Source organism: Chaetodon auriga, chromosome 10 (genome assembly GCF_051107435.1).
Source record: "Chaetodon auriga isolate fChaAug3 chromosome 10, fChaAug3.hap1, whole genome shotgun sequence".
Taxonomy (NCBI): Eukaryota; Metazoa; Chordata; class Actinopteri; order Chaetodontiformes; family Chaetodontidae; genus Chaetodon; species Chaetodon auriga.
Window position 1 is genome coordinate 23,704,561 of NC_135083.1, and position 16,729 is coordinate 23,721,289.

Below are 16,729 nucleotides of genomic sequence, written 5' to 3' on the forward strand. Positions count from 1 at the left end.
GTTTTGTAAGGATGTGCTCGGGCACAATGGTGTTTTGACCCGAATAAGCTAACATGCTCTCAGTGACAATGCCAACATGCTACATTGATCGCCGTCTTAGTTTAGTGTGCTTGCCCGCTAACATTTGCTAATTAGCACTTCTTACAAATGGGCTTAATGTTGCACATTTTCTGTCTCTCATTAAAGACATTCATGGAGTTGTACATAAGAACTTACAGAAGTGTTGGCTGTGAACATTTGTGTGAGGCTCTGATCAGCCAGCCTGAAGATTAGCAACTGAAAAGTCGTGTAGTGATTTATCAAAGTCCCTGTCAGCAGCAGTTTCAAGAAAAAAAGCTCTGTGAAATTCCACAACAACAGGCAGACGAGTGATCCTAATGATAACGATCGGGTAATTTGGGTCAGATTCACACTCAACTTCCCGACAATATTATTTAATTTTGCATGTGTGGACTAGGTTTAGCAGTACGAAATTACTCATGTTGCCAGATCTAATGTCAATGATCTGCACTGTAAACATCACACAAGCTGATGCCATATTTCTCTGCTTTATCAGTGAATTTACCCTTCAATTGTATCAATGAACCATTGAAAAGAATCTGATCATCTGAACGTAACTTCACTCAAGATAGTGAAGCATTTAGGAACTGAGGACTGACATATTTTTCTCAGGAGTTGGTGGGAAGCAAAACAGAGCGGGAAAATTGGACTGTTCTGGCAATTTTGTACTAAAAAGCACAGAGTCGTTCGTTGTCTTTCTGTGAGTTTATTCTGACGCCTGCAGACGGACTCCCTTCTTGCTGTCTCGAGTGTGAGATGACAAGAAAGAGCCTGGAGCAGGAGAAGTTGATAGATTATATACAATATATTATCTTTGTAGACAGGATGACTTGGTTCTATCATCAGAACAATGTCAGCACAATAGGCACGTCATAATGTGTTGTACAATCAGGACACAAGGTTCACTTAATCAGTGCATAATAACATACTGTACGTGGTAACATGGTCACCTAATCATATGACATGGTTGTTCATTTGGCTTTAAGACAGTGAATACTTGTGATTGAGTAAAGAGAAGATGAATAATAAGAATTCCCATTACAGGACTTCACGTTGACTGTGCCAGAAACAAAACTCCAAACAGAAGCTTATGTTGCTCTCTGTGTCTGCTCGATATATAATTTGGCAACTGGTGGCTAACACATTAGCCAAAATACCTTCCTAACATTATGATTTGATGGTTGCTTTCAGGTTCTTTTATTTTTCTCTTCACCAGCAGCCATAAAGAGGTAAATGCAACTTTAATTGCTTTATTATCTCCTGATAACTATTTAGGATTTGTAGTACTCATATTAGTCATAGTAGTTATATAGAGAACCAAAGTTCTCACATCATGTCTGGGCTAGCCTCTTTTCATTTCGCATTTATGTCATCTGTCTTTCTATGTAAATGAAACATATTTCTGGGGTTTACTTTTCATACTCTAAAACAAATGAGCATCCGCTATGGCACTTACTCCTAAAAATAAAAACCTTTGTGATTTTTAAGTAAAAAAAAAAAAACAGCTACTGTTTTTATGTCTCAGGCTTATGGCAAATGATGTTAATGTGTTGATGTTAATGATAAATGGCACTAAAAACAGACATATTGGATAAACAACAATATTATATTTTTTGTTTTGTTTTGTTTTTCAATTACCAATCTTATGTAGACTTATTGAGTGAACCATTTGACCTACTGCTCAGTAGAGTTATTTTCACAGCTGGATATCAAGTTATTTGCATTATTACAAATGTCAGTGTGACTTTGAATATATTTTTCTTACCTCTGGAAACAGGAAGTGGCTTCACTGTGGCTTTCACTTTGGCTTTAACTATATTTCATATACCTTGATGGAGCAAATGTATGGCTTTTGAAAAATTCTGTTGTATTTTTGTCCTATTGATATTGCTAATCAAAGTATATCTAAGTCATCTTAGCCTTGTAGAACTGACAGTGTTAGAGGGTTGAACAAGGCATCAATTTTTGCTTTAATCAAGGTCAATTAGCAGCCAGACTACTGCTTTATAAGCTCACTGAGAACTTTGCAGGAAAAATCAAGAATTTGTTATTTTAAGGTAACATTTAGATCATGATCATAAGAAAACCAAATCTGATACTTGATTCTTTCTTCTTGTCTACTCTATAAAGCAATGAATTACTGAATGGGCTAATTTGTTTGCTTAAAAGCAACGATCCACCCAGACTCAGCTCCTACGGTGCTGATCCTTCACTGTAAATTCATATTGTGGTGAAGTTCATGTTTATTCTCCTAGCTGCTGGAAAAGCCTCCCTGAGCACTGAAGATATACTCAATCTGCCACATCTTTCAAAAGACTATTGCCTTTTAACAACAACAACAACAACAACAACAACAGCAATAATAATAATAATAATAATAATAATAATAATGATAATAATAAGCTTTGTGTCTCATTAATTGACTGTCTTCTGTAGCACAAGAGGCTTGATAGAAGTGATGAGTGACCACAGCTGCTGTTTTTTTTTTGTTTTTTTTTCATGCCAATGAGACAGTACTTCAGGCATAAATAGATTACCAGTGAAAGAATTGACAGACTGTAGAGCCTAACTGCTTAGAATTCCAGAGTGTGCACAAGATCAGCAGAGATTCCTGGATTGACTTGTCTGTCAGCTGACTCGGTGGTCTGAAGCAGCAGCAGGGTTGTGCATTTGATATTCGATTGCATCTATCAGACAAATAAAATTTGTTCATCAACTTTGTATTTCTTTTGTTGCTGTAGTGTGGCTCCAGGGATGGCAGCATGAATCCACCACAAACTGAAATATCTCAACACCTGTTGATGGATTGCCATGACATGACTTTGGTACAGACATTTGTACAGACATCCCCTCAGGATGAATTGTGAGAACTTTAATGGTCCTCTAACACCAGCAAAACTCATGACATTCCCAACAGCCTCAGCTGTAAGCTACTTTGCATTTGGTGCTAATCATCAAATGTTAGCATGCTCACATACTAACCTCAGATAGTGAGCACTGCAAATGATACCTGCTTAATATCAGCCTATTAGCTGTGTGCATGTTAGCATGTGGATGTTTGCTAAGTGCAATTTCAGTCGCTAACATGGCTGTAGACTAGTTTCACATGATGGATTCAGAATAGCTTTGTCGACATCTTTGTGGTATAGTAAGTGTGCTTAATTTGCACGAAAGAGGTGAAATCATGCAGTCACATTCAGGTTGTCCTCCGTTCCACTAGCTTCTGTAACTCAATGACAAAAGTTCACTTTCAGTATTCTAAGACGAATCAATACTCCACTACTGCACTTGCTCTTAGAAACTGAAATCTATGTGATTTTTACAAAGTTAAACAATTAGTTTGTGAGCACAGAAAAAAAAAAATCAGGCGCGTGTCCAGAACATGAGCCTTGGGAGGTGCTGGCTATTCATGAAATCTGACTGACCACGCCAACTGCCACCCCATCATCCTAAAGTATGATTGGCTATCTGCTCTGTGAGAGGTGGGACCGTAGTCTGAGCATTTTTGAATGTGCATTTTCTGTTGTATGTAGCCTATTTTTGTCGGTACAATTTCTTTCTTTCTTTCTTTTTTTTTTTTTGATGATTTAAAAAAATAAGTATGGAAGCTTTTATTATATTTATTATATTTTTGTATGGTGCCACCTATACCAGCCGAGTCAAAACTGTGCGAAAGCTTTTACAGCCTCTGCTCCATTCTGTCCTGCTGTTATTACAGACATGGCTGAACTAACCACGACCCAACAGCTTTTTCATGGGCTTGGCTCTTTTGTAAAGCAGTGACATTTAACCTGTGAAGATCTAGGGCTTATGGGAAATGGCGTTCGTTAAAGGCAGCTAAGAATAGGAATATTGAGTAAAAATTAATTTTTCAAAAAACAGTTGTCCTGATCTTGACATGCACTATATTGCCAAAAGTATTCACTCACCTATTCGAATAATTGAAATCAGGTGTTCCAATCACTTCCATGGCCACAGGTGTGTTAAGTCAAGCACCAAGGCATGAAGACTGTTTCTACAAACATTTGTGAAAGAGTGGGTTGCTCTCAGGAACTCAGTGAATTCCAGCGTGGTACTGTGATAGGATGGCACCTGTGCAACAAGTCCAGTCGTAAAATTTCCTTGCTCTTAAATATTCCACAGTCAACTGTCAGTGGTATTATAGCAATGTGGAAGTGACTGGGAACGACAGCAACTCAGCCACGAAGTGGTAGGCCACGTAAAATGACGGAGCGGGGTCAGCGGATGCTGAGGCACATAGTGTGCAGAGGTCGCCAACTTTCTGCAGAGTCAACCAGTACAGACCTCCAAACTTCATGGGGCCTTCAGATTATCTCAAGAACAGTCCGTAGAGAGCTTCATGGAATGGGTTTCCATGGCCGAGCAGCTGCATCCAAGCTATACATCACCAAGTGCAGTGCAAAGCATCGGATGCAGTGGTGTAAAGCACACCGCCACTGGACTCTAGAGCAGTGGAGACGCGTTCTCTGGAGTGACGAATCACACTTCACCATCTGGTGATCTGTGGGAACAGTTTGTGGATGACCCCTTCCTGTTCCAACATGACTGTGCACCAGTGCACAAAGACATGGATGAGAGAGTTTGGTGTGGATGAACGTGACTGGCCTGCACAGAGTCCTGACCACAACCCGATAGAACACCTCTAGGATGAATTACAGCAGAGACTGAGAGCCAGGCCTTCTTGTCCAACATCAGTATGTGACCTCACAAACGCGCTTCTGGAAGAATGGTCAAAAATTCCCATAAACACACTCCTAAACTTTGTGGAAAGCCTTCCCAGAAGAGTTGAAGCTGTTATAGCTGCAAAGGGTGGACCAACGTCATATTAAACCCTATAGATTAAGAATGGGATGTCACTTAAGTTCATATGCGAGTCAAGGCAGGTGAGCCAATACTTTTGGTAATATAGTGTATGTTGTGAGTCACACAACATAGTGTTGAGCAAGGTTATGGTCTAAGACCATAGTAATATGAGAATATGAGTTACTGGAAATGTCAGTGTAAATTTTCATGAGATTTAGTTACATATGGAACAGACCCCGGAAGTTCAGCTTCACTTTAGCTGTCTATTAAGCCTTGATGTACTAATGCTAAGTAGCCTGTTTGTGGCTATATGCAATGGTTTTGTTTGTTTACTTGTTCATAATGTGAGAAACCAATAGCTAAAATGGGTAAGGAATGGGTACAGCTGTGTGAGATCACAGGTCCATTTGCACGCCTCTTAAGTTACAGATGTCATAAGTGCAAGGACAAGTTAGCAGTGTGAGGACAGGGAGAAAGGCAGACAGATGGGTTAAGAGACACTGTGGAAGGGGTAGAGAATCTGTGCATGCATGCAGGGAGGTGTTAATACGTGTGTGTGTGTGTGTGTGTGTGTGTGTGTGTGTGTGTGTGCAAGCGTGTGCATGCACACACTCTGGTTCTTGGACAAGTACGTGAAATCAAGCGTCCATTTGCGCTGAGATGCTCAGTTGATCCTCTGCCAAAATAACCTCCAGCTGCCTGATGCCTGCACTGTTTTCTTTTTTTTTAATAAATGTCACTGAGCTTGTCTGTTATCTAAATTTGGGGGGGGGGGGGTCGGCGAGTGTGCCACACAAGGGGATGTCCATCAGGAGATTGTAAGAGGGCACAATCTGAAGTTGAATTTGATTGGCTGTCTCTTGTTTGAGGAGGGGGCCTCTTACCCAATCCTGATCATTTTCAGAAAAAGTGTCGGGGAGTGAGAGGGTACTTATGGAGGGGAGTGAAGCCACCAGCACTGTGTAGCAGGGAGACCTTCTGTCCCAGACGTCTGCCGTTTTTACTGGTGTCTGTTGTTCAGGACAACCGGCCGCCATGGTAAGAAACCGAAAACTGAGAAGGAAGCACAAGGGGAACGACAAGGACAAGGAAATGTAGTTTTAATGAATCTTTGAGGATTTGCTTTTGTGTTCTAATGAGGATAAAAACCAAGTGGCTGAAGATGGAGATTATTATCTGAAGCGAAAACAAACTTCCTCTGCTCACCCACAGTCAACCAGCAAGTCCTCACCTGCAGCACAGCTGGGCCATCAGCTGGATTTCTATACAAGTGATGTCTTATCTCTGGATAATCCTAATATTTGGGGGAAATTAATTTATGGCAAATGTTTTGGCTGTTCATGTTTTTATGATTCTTGCTACAGACAAAATAATACTGGACACTTATTTGAAACTTTATTTCATATCTACATGTTCAACTCCAACAACTACTCTTTGCTGTGTTTACAGGCTGATGGGATTTTACTCAGCTTTTGTGTTCCATCATTTTCTAACTAAACTCAATAGGATTGATATTTAGATTGGTGGGATACTAAAGGGTACAGGATACTAAAGATAGAACACTCACAGCTGAGTAAAGTGAGAAGACATGATGCCTTTTCTGAGTGTCCTAACTTAGGACATTCACCTTGAGAAAATCCCTCTCAAATCCTCTTCCAAATCTCAAATCTTAAAAATAGCTTTTAAGCGAACTGATCAGCAGCACTGATGTGTGACCTTCTATATGTAGTAATATAAGGAGGTTCTGTCAAGCAAACAGGGAAATAGAGAAAATAATAATTCACTGTATTGTTATTCACTGCATGGGACAGCACTGATGGTGGTTCAAAATGAAAACTGAGCTTGAGAGATTTCTATTGGATGAAAGGCCAACAGTGCAATGTAAACGTGTGATGCCATCAGGTTTAAAGTCTGGATATAAGAAACTGCAAATATGGTAAGACTGGGAGAAATGCAGGATGGATAAACATTGTTGAATCAGACTGGAACAGCAGAGATTGAAACCAGTTTCATTGTAAACTGTCAACATCGCCCACATCTTACTGATCAAAAATGATTTACATGTGGGAATAACATGTTTTACATTATGGCGCCCCCCCTTCTGGAGCCATCATTCACAAGTGCAGACAGCTGGCAGAGGATTAAACATGACTTCTTACCTGTCATGAGGCTATTTCCAGGCCTTGGCTGTCACTTTGTCAATGATACTTCTGTCTCTGGCTTTGGGTTTCTGCTTTGGTTTTCTCTGGCTCAATGGGGAAACAGGGCTTAAGTGTGAGCGACCAGAGCATACCACTGAAGGATCATATGGACATTTGTACATTTTATCCCACTAAAACATGCAAAAATAACATGTTTTAGCACATATTTACTACAATGCAGGTATATTTTATTGCCTGTAATGACTGTCCAACGTATGCAGTTGGATTTTTAGATTCTGTGTTTTTCTTTTCAGTATGAAAATCAAAACTTTCTAGTTCCAGTAAACTAGAATACTCCTTGAAATAGGTAATCCATTAAAACGACTCCATGAACCAATAATGACACCAACCATGTAATGCAACAAAGAAGCAGATGCAGTGTTTAACTGTGATGGATTACCTACTTGCCACTTTACCAACGGCTGTCTGCAAAACACTTAAAAAGCCTTAGACACTTTAGTATGCCTTGAAAAGTGGTCACCAGTAATCTATAGCACCTGAATAGTAGTAAACAGGCTAAAATATCTAGATGTTGTGTTTCTGCTGGAAACCACCTACTTGGTGTGACGCTCTTGTAAAACAAGTTACAGCTTGTTAGACCATAGGGGCTGGAAAATGAGCATGTGTGTGTGCGTTGCCTGTGTGCCTATTTTACATCCTGTTCAGGTAATAAGCTAATCACATACATGTTCAGAGACACCATTATGCTGCTGCAGGTGAACACAGCTGATAATTTAACTCTCTCTGTCCACCTCCTCTTTCATTCTCCCACCACCACTCTTCCCACCTTTCTTCATCTTTCTCTCTTTGAAGCCCACTGACGCCCAAAGCGATGCCCGCTCCTTCCTGACTGAGGAGATGATTGCAGGTCAGTGCCTCTGTATGTCTTCACTTTGAACTGGTTGAGGAGCTTGAAATGGCTTTCTGAAAATTGGTCTTGGAAATTGTTGATAGATCTTTGTTTCTTTTGGCCTCTTATATTGTAGAATACAAAAGATCCAGAAATAGTTTTCTGTTCCATTTTGTTCTGTCAATTTGGACTTTGAACGTTTTCTGTCTCCCGATCAGAGTTCAAGGCCGCCTTCGACATGTTTGACACCGACGGCGGAGGTGACATCAGCACCAAGGAGTTGGGTACTGTGATGAGGATGCTGGGCCAGAACCCATCAAGAGAGGAGTTGGATGCCATCATTGAGGAGGTCGATGAGGACGGTGAGATCATTGTGTGATCAACAAATGGAAAAGGGACGACAGATCTTTCATCTTACTGCATAGACATTTTTAAGGATGATTGTTCAATAAAAACAAACAAAAACACCCTTAAAAAGATGGAGATGGGATTCAGGCTGCATGGCATGTGTTGCTTCCTTCCTGTGACCTCACCTTTCACTTCGTTTCCGCCCTCCCCCTCCTCACTGCCTCACCTCCCCTCTCCTCAGGCAGTGGTACCATTGACTTCGAGGAGTTCTTGGTCATGATGGTGCAACAGTTAAAGGAAGACCAGGCTGGAAAGAGTGAAGAAGAGCTTTCAGAATGCTTCCGTATTTTTGACAAGTAGGACACTCAATCCTGACAGAAAGACAAATACAAACACCACAATGCTGCTCAAGATTTTCATGTTGTGCTATGGCTAAATTGAAAAGCCTATAAATTAGAATATTTTAGACTTACCTTACTTAGACTTACTTCACCCAGTAAGCAACAATGGTGCTCACGAGTGTATTTATTATGTCATATTTGTCATAAAGCCCACATGTAAGTGTCACTTATTTATGTTGCTCTTCATGTGTATGCTATACAGCAGCATGGTATGAAATTTGTTTTCAGACTCCATGGCTATGGCCTTGATTCTCAGCAGCAGAAAACAAATACTGCTCCTTAAAGGTGGAGCAGACCTGACCAGCACGTACGGGTGGGAGACTTTAATGTTCCATCATGTTGTCTACAGTTTTTCACTGTTTGAGGTTTGACTGGCAGGCCTTTAAAAGTCCCGTATCGTGCTCATTTGTGTCATTTGTGTCTATTAGAAAATGTTTACATTCGTCAATCTTCAAAAAACACTATCTTTATCATAGTGTCCACTGCAACAGCACCTCTAGTCACCCTCTGTCTGAAACACAGTGCCTGTCTCTTTCAGGAGGTTTGGTTGAGGGTGGTGGCTGTATAGTTGTGACATCACTACCATACGAAGGTCCGGACAGCTCAGACAGGGCCCAGTTCCTGAAACTGCGCATTTCTAAGTGGATTCAGTGTTTTGATACTTTCACAGTATTTATTTAGCACATAGATCTGCTTCATAATCAAAAAAAATTAAAAATCTCATGTGCTACAAAATGGGGCTTGTAATTATGGAAAGAAGGTTGCACCCACTTCTTCTGCAATGGTTTAATTGCACCTGGAAGACTGGCACCACCTACTGCTTATCTCTCAGTGAAAAGACTCCTATAAGCTGAATAATGGTAGAGGATGGAAACACACATTCATTCATATTTTCCTTTGTTGATTTTCTTGACATTCTGTTCAAATTTGTGATACATTTGCATTGAAACGTGCATTGAAGTGTGTGTGTGTGTGTGTGTGTGTGTGTGTGATTATGTAATAGAGAAGGGAGAAGAGATTTGTTTTCTCACTGTTAATTTAATATTGCTTTTTATCCTCAGGAATGGAGATGGCTTCGTTGACCGCGAAGAGTTTGGCGATATCCTCCATCTCACTGGTGAAGCGGTCACAGAGGATGATATTGATGAGATGTTCGGGGAATCAGACACAAACAAAGATGGAAAGATTGATTTTGATGGTAAGATTAAGCTGTAAGGAGATAAGAGTTTCTTCACTCATGTGGAATATGCAGTGTTTTCCATAATGTTTTCTACCAGACTGGACTGAACACTAATAGCATTGTCACTGGTTTAGCCTGATATATTGAGTAAAAGGATTTTGTAAAATGCACATCTAATTTGATAATCAGAGGCGTTTGCTGTCGTGGACACTCATGAGTGAAGAAAGAGTTTGACATTTTGGGATTAATGTTTTGTCTGCTGCTGCTTTTTCCTGTCCGTTTGCACAATTTGTCTGTCAATTTATGGTGTGGAGTGTCTAATGATTTGTTTTTCGTAACTTAATGTATTGGAAAAGCCAAAGACAAATTTCCACCGAGGTGGACAATTTCGTTAATCTTATCTCATTAAGATAACCAGCTGGTGGCTCCAGCTTCATAATCAGGGGTCAGATATAAGAGTGGTATCAAGCTATTTGTTCTTCTCCTTTTTTTTTTTTTTTTTTTTTTTTTACAAAAAGTAACCTCAAAAAGTTACACGAACATTACTATATACAGCAACACCACAACATAGACACAGCAAAAAAGAAAAGAAGATGACAGAAGATGTAAAATGTATACAGTAAGAAAGTAAACAAGCACATTTCCCAAAATGCCAACCAAACTATTCCATTACACAAGTAAATACAATGTTTTTGCTTTTAAATATAACACATATTAATAGTAATAAGGCGTGAGGTGGAGGGTAAATTCATCAAATCTTAGTTTTCCCACCTATTCAGAGTAAGATCAATCTTGATATAATTTCACACCCCCCTGTGATGGTGGTAGAAAGGTAAAGTTGAAGGGTTGATTGTGTGTACTTTCCCTTTCATTATCCACAAAACGGGTACCAGTTATCCCACAAAATGTGGACTTCGGGGGGGCTACAGATTATAAAAAAGGCCCAAGTCTGCGTGCCCCTTATAAATACATATGAGGCATCTTAACATAAGGATGAAAATGACACGAGTCTGTGAGCACATGAAAAATGATTTCATTTGAAACAAGCAGACACGGAGTGACAGGGATGAAGAATTGTTCATTATATATGACATTTATGCATTACAACCACTTGTTCGCCAATAATGCTCTTCCAAAGACTTTCTGACTTTGTCTTCACGCTCGGTTCGTGAGCGGACTTTGAATCCGCTCATTTGCTCATTAATCAGTCTGATGGACCAGTGTTGGGTTGCTTGATTGACTGTTGGCCCCATTCTCTCTCCAGAATTTCTGAAGATGATGGAGAACGTCCAGTGATGAGACTTGACATTCCTTGGTGACCCTTCCTCAGAGGGAATATAAAGCCTGCTGTCTGCTGGAAATCTGCTCAGAGTCAGCTCTAGATGCTATGAAACCCCGTACAATTACGAATATGATGTCGTTTCTGAGACATCAAAATGGATACAAGTGAGATACCTTTAACCCCCCCCACCCGTGCCCCCTTCCCCTTCTCATGTGAAACCCTGGGGCTCGCTGAGGATATCTATAAATATCTGTTCAAACCTTTTAAGACGAAGGCACTTTCCCCCGGCCTCCTCCTTAAGCTTGCCACCCAGCTGTCCCCTTGGCAGCTGCTGTTTGTCCAGAAATGCTACACCTCCTAGCTTTAACCCCACCCTCCTCCCCCAAAACTAAATATCTTCTCCACCCTGTTCTGTGCTTTCTAAATAAATCCACTATCTCCTTGTTCATCTTTGCAAATTATTATGCCACGCATGCCTGACACGTCTAATCTGATTTCATTCTTTTGTTAGTCTTTAAGGGGTCTTTAGATCATTGCTGCCTCTCTGGCCTCACACTTATCAGATACCCACACATGGATGACCACACTTGAAGTGATCACACACCCTGACACACAAGCACATGCGCTTTCTACACCGCCAACCACATCCGTCTTTTACACACACCTTTGTTCCACTACAACTGGTCTTGTCTGCCTGTTCCAGTCCCAACTTCGCCGTCTTTTGAAATGCCTCTATGTGCACAGACAGTGCCGTGTACCAACCTCACGGTCTCATTCAATGCTAGAGATCTGTCACATCTGAGTAAGTGTTCAGTTATCTGGTTTAAGTTGATCTCGTCCAATTTGTTCTTGGCCTAAGTCTCTCATAACTCTCTCGATCTTCACGCAGAGGTCTCCCAGGACACAAATCAGTGCCCCCACTGGCTCATCCCCACGGTCAGACATGAAGCCAGCGACAGCACCAGAGGCTCGAGGCTGTACAGAGCATATGAGTTAATTCCCCCTTTGAAAAATGCAGGTCCTCCCTCTGGGTATATAGCCTGCAAGCCCCCCACCACTTCTCAAAAGCCACATCCCTCCCCTTTCCTCATGGCTGCTCCCCTCCTGAGAATCATATCCTCCCTTCCGTTGTCTCACCTCAGGCCCTCCCTGCAGGAACCGACCCCCGTATATGGAGCATCAGGTTGTGTTTATCAGGCAGCGCGGCACCGGGTTGTGTGGCCACTCGCCTCGCGTCCCTGTCCCCTCTCAGCCTAATATCTGCCTGCTATTCAGGGCACAGCTAAAGGGGTGGAGGCAGAGAGGAGAGGGGGTTGGGTGAGATGGGTTCCAGTCCCACTGCATTTTTCTCCTGGTTTTGAGTTTCAGGCTCAGATTGAAATGCCACCATCACAAAACTCATAACCTACTTTGAAATCTTTGACTCCCCCTCAATAGAAATCTACAGTATTTACTGACCAGCTGTAAGATCTATAGTCTTACTGCTACTTCTTTAGAATTTTAGTCAAATGTTAGTGGAGTTATTTTAGGAGATCACCACTGAAAGCTACTATGGGGCCATTTCTAGGGAAACCTAATACATTAATTAGACCTTTTTTGTGTATTTTTGCTTTTCAGTATGTGAATTCTTTCACAGTGTGTCACACTTCTTTCTGTTCCTACCTCTGATAAACTCGGTATTACCAAAGCAGGTATCACACAGTGAAATGCTCTGCAGCTTTTTTTTTTCTAATTTTTTTTTGCATCTTCCATCTTCCATCTTATACATTTCTTTTACCTTGACCCAGAACACAAAAGTGCTAAAATCTCTGCTTTAAGCTCTTTTACATTCTTAACCCTGCATCTTCAAGAAACGAGAGCTTTCTTCTCCAAAGTGTGATTGGCTCACAGTGGCCCAGAACCCTAAAAGTTCAGGGTACTAAATCTGGAGGCCTGTGAGAGGCAGGGGGCGGGACCTGGCTGTCCCGTTTAAAGTGTGTCTGACCCTTCACTTGACGTCTAGTCTCTCTGTTGGGGTGCACACGGATTGACCACTCCTTTGGGCTTTTCTTTTTTCCTTGGATATTTGGGGGGAAAAGCTAATCCACAAACATGGTAAGAAAAATGAATTGTGCAAATGACCCTTTGAACTATTCCAAGATGGTCGGTCAAACAGTCATTAGCTATTAATCCATAATGATGCCAGCATGTGAATTCGAAGTTAAGTGATTAAGTGTGAAAGGCTTGTGGAAGCGTTTCCTTCTGTTAAGGTCTAGATGTTTATCTGGTGTTTTCCCTTAAAAGTTCAAAATTAGATTTTTTTTTCCCCCCTCTAAATTCTGCATTTTATTTTTTTCTGCATTTGAAATAGTTTGGGTTTATTTGAGTAAAACTCTTAATAAATTCGAGATTCATATTTGGTCAGCCATCTATTGCAAATATTACTAATCCTGGTAGAAAGTTAAGATGAGGAGTTGGGTGAGTGTCAGCAGGGAAGGTGCGGATTCTGCTGAGGCGACAGATTCCCGGGGATTGCATGTCTGCAGCCATATACAGAGAACCTAAGGTGTCGAGCCTGAAATAGCCGGACTAATTTTCACCAAGCTCAAGAATTCAGCTGAGGCGCAGCCGCTATGCGAGACTTGACAAATGAGAGCTGGTTATTGTCACAAGATGAATCATACAGTAACGTAAAAAAAAAATATCAGGATATTTAGAATAATCCTGGAATTCTCGTGAAATTCCCAAAATGTATCGTATGTACTGTGCGTAATGATATTTTACTATTCCCTGGCATTAGTCGTTTGATTCTAAAGACATTTATGTGTTTTTTAAAGCAATTTTTTTTATTATGTATTATATTATAGCTACTGTCACCATGACAACTTGGCCTGAAGTCAATAGGCTTAACTGTTATGATCAATGAGTGTCAATGACGCCCGCGATGAATGATGGAGTGACACAGTGGGTCCTGTTTTCTTCCAGACTGACGCGCAACAAGAGGCCCGCTCCTACCTGAGCGAGGAAATGCTGGCTGGTGAGTACAGTCAATAGTAACGCGTTACCTGAGTAATGTCGTTACATTGCCCCGGAGCCAGTAATGTAACAGATTTCTCATCAATGGCCTTAAGTGTTTTCAGTTACCACACCTCCAAAAACTCAAGATGAGATGGGTCCCAATAGTTCCACCTCCTATTCTTTTTCTGTCGGAATGAACACTTCTAGAAAAGGCACACAATTATAGATCATCTGCATGGACTGACACACAGTATTATTATGTAGGCTAAGATGGAGGCCGATTCACCAGTGAGTACGAACAGCCAAGTACACATTACGCTCAAGCAAGGCCAGTTTTTGAGTCACATTCAGTCAACTCTGATTTCTCCAGAATTCAAGGCCGCCTTCGACATGTTTGACACCGACGGTGGCGGTGATATCAGCACCAAGGAGTTGGGTACCGTGATGAGGATGCTGGGCCAGAACCCGACAAGAGAGGAGTTGGATGAGATCATCGAGGAGGTCGATGAGGACGGTGAGCGATGGATAACAGCGATTCCAACACCGTAGGCCTACTGTGCGCAATGAGTGGTTTTAAGCAAAGGCAGTGCACGACTCAGACACTTGATGTTTCCACATCAGCTCAAATAAACCAAGAAACTTTTTAACATTATTTGGAACCAAATCCCTCTGTGATTAGGCGTTAGTCAGGGGAGGTTTGGGCGCAGGTGCGGAAGGAGAAAGTGTTGATCCTTAATGCTGCACCGGCATGAATTTGTTTCTAAAATGTAATTTTTCTTGGTTTGCTTTAAATTCTATAGATTATTACAGTATATAGATTGGGGTTCATTGAACTCCAGTGTTTTCTTTTACTGTGGTTCATGCGTAAAATTATAGGCAAAGATGAGCGCACTGCCGTGTCTCACTTGCAGCGCAGGACCGTGCGCCCTTGGTCGGACTGACCATCGTTAATTAGTTATGTGGCTTCTGTGTTACCCTCAGGTAGCGGTACCATTGACTTCGAGGAGTTCTTGGTCATGATGGTGAGGCTGCTAAAGGAGGACCAGGCCGGCAAGAGCGAAGAAGAGTTGGCAGAGTGCTTCCGTGTGTTCGACAAGTACGTGCATGCTATTATTGTATAGACGTTTCGTAGTGATTTCTTTTCCTTTGTAATTATTTGCTGATGTTTTTAATTCCACACACTTCTGTCTTTTGCGCAGGAACGGCGACGGCTACATCGACAGAGAGGAGTTCGCCCTCATCATCCGCAGCACCGGTGAGCCAATCACAGAGGACGAGATCGATGAGCTGATGAAGGACGGAGACAAAAACGCCGACGGCATGCTGGACTTTGACGGTACATGCACGATGAAGATGATGATGAGCGTGTTTGGTCAATGTAAAAATGTAATGTAAAGAAACCGAATATTTTTAATCAACATTTTTTCCACAAGTATTTCTATGTTTCTGGTGCTCTACAGCATATCTGATGCTATTATGGTGACGTTTTAGAGACCTTACTGTTGGTTACATGATTGTACATTTGTAGATTTGCGAATTAATTCAGAGTTGAAACCTCTCAGCTGCATCTTACGATCAAATGACACAACCTGAAAAGGAAAAGACAGGCTTTAGCTGAACTCATATGAAGTGCGTTGCTGATGATGGCCACGGTAACTGAAACTTTCCATCTCAACAATGCTGTCCCATCTCTCCTCTTTTCCAGAATTCCTCAAGATGATGGAGAATGTGCAGTAAAACCAGAAAGACTCGTGGACATTCCTCCTCCCCTCTGTGAATCCCCATTCTAGACGCATCCGACCTCCTACTCATCCACTCAAATCATCCCCACACAGCCGCTCCCCCCTCCTGTCCACCTGGTTCACAGCCTCTCTTCTCCATCCTTATAGACATCCTCAACAGACAGCTAGGGCACCCGGCGGGGGTCGCTGGCTGGGCTCCACTCTTCCCCAGCTCGCTTGTGAATGCAGACAGGCCATGAATGCCATGAGGAAATTAACTGCACGTTGCGGTGTGCATGTGATCAGCGATCCCCCGTCATGCTGGAAAAGCTCTGATCTAGAATCTAGTCTAGAAAGAACGGCAGCCTGTTACCTGCTGCTTAGACCAATGCATCAACCAATTCACTGTACAAATAAGTAATTTGCTTGAACTGAATAAATGAACTAACACATGCTCACTTGTAGCTGGTCTGTCATATTTGTGGTCTGTGTAAAAATTTTGTTTTGAGGAATATCAATAAAATCTGTTTGTTTCTTCTTTTTGTCCATTTTGTTTGAAGTGCAGCCGTTTTGGCTTTCTCACCAGAGTCTGTGCTAAACATACTGCAGAGTTTGAAGGCACTGCTGCTGACACAGTGGGGTGCAAGATGATGCCAATTTTAGGGCCACGCTTGAGGCTATATGTAGAAATGATACGCACGCTTGTGCGCACACCTCAGGCATACTTCAGATCAGGCATTCAGTTTTCGAAACAAGATGGGAGACGTTACCATAGAATAAAACACTGTTTAGGTTATTAGCTGACTTCACTCACTGTGTCTACGTGGCGTCCCACAATGCCATGTATAATTTATGAGTGATCTAT

The 16,729-nt window shown here is 41.6% G+C and overlaps 2 protein-coding genes across 2 annotated transcripts; both read left to right on the forward strand.

The window, feature by feature from the left end:
• Positions 1-5,827: 5,827 nt before the first annotated feature.
• Positions 5,828-11,585, forward strand: tnnc2.1 (troponin C2, fast skeletal type, tandem duplicate 1). The gene is made up of 6 exons (XM_076740993.1): positions 5,828-5,922; positions 7,899-7,953; positions 8,154-8,297; positions 8,525-8,639; positions 9,746-9,882; positions 11,129-11,585. The coding sequence occupies exons 1-6, from the start codon at positions 5,920-5,922 to the stop codon at positions 11,158-11,160; spliced, it is 486 nt and encodes a 161-aa protein (XP_076597108.1). The 5' UTR covers positions 5,828-5,919; the 3' UTR covers positions 11,161-11,585.
• Positions 11,586-13,055: 1,470 nt separating this feature from the next.
• On the forward strand, positions 13,056-16,352 carry tnnc2.2 (troponin C2, fast skeletal type, tandem duplicate 2). The gene is made up of 6 exons (XM_076740994.1): positions 13,056-13,240; positions 14,111-14,162; positions 14,514-14,657; positions 15,125-15,239; positions 15,343-15,479; positions 15,849-16,352. The coding sequence occupies exons 1-6, from the start codon at positions 13,238-13,240 to the stop codon at positions 15,878-15,880; spliced, it is 483 nt and encodes a 160-aa protein (XP_076597109.1). The 5' UTR covers positions 13,056-13,237; the 3' UTR covers positions 15,881-16,352.
• The last annotated feature ends 377 nt before the right edge of the window (positions 16,353-16,729 follow it).

Excerpts from the sequence above, each read along its gene's own strand:
- tnnc2.2 (XM_076740994.1), top strand. Across the intron at positions 14,163-14,513 it reads GAGCGAGGAAATGCTGGCTG|AATTCAAGGCCGCCTTCGAC; the intron begins GTGAGTACAGTC and ends TGATTTCTCCAG. Across the intron at positions 15,240-15,342 it reads TGCTTCCGTGTGTTCGACAA|GAACGGCGACGGCTACATCG; the intron begins GTACGTGCATGC and ends TCTTTTGCGCAG.
- tnnc2.1 (XM_076740993.1), top strand. Across the intron at positions 8,298-8,524 it reads TGAGGAGGTCGATGAGGACG|GCAGTGGTACCATTGACTTC; the intron begins GTGAGATCATTG and ends CCCTCTCCTCAG. Across the intron at positions 9,883-11,128 it reads TGGAAAGATTGATTTTGATG|AATTTCTGAAGATGATGGAG; the intron begins GTAAGATTAAGC and ends TTCTCTCTCCAG.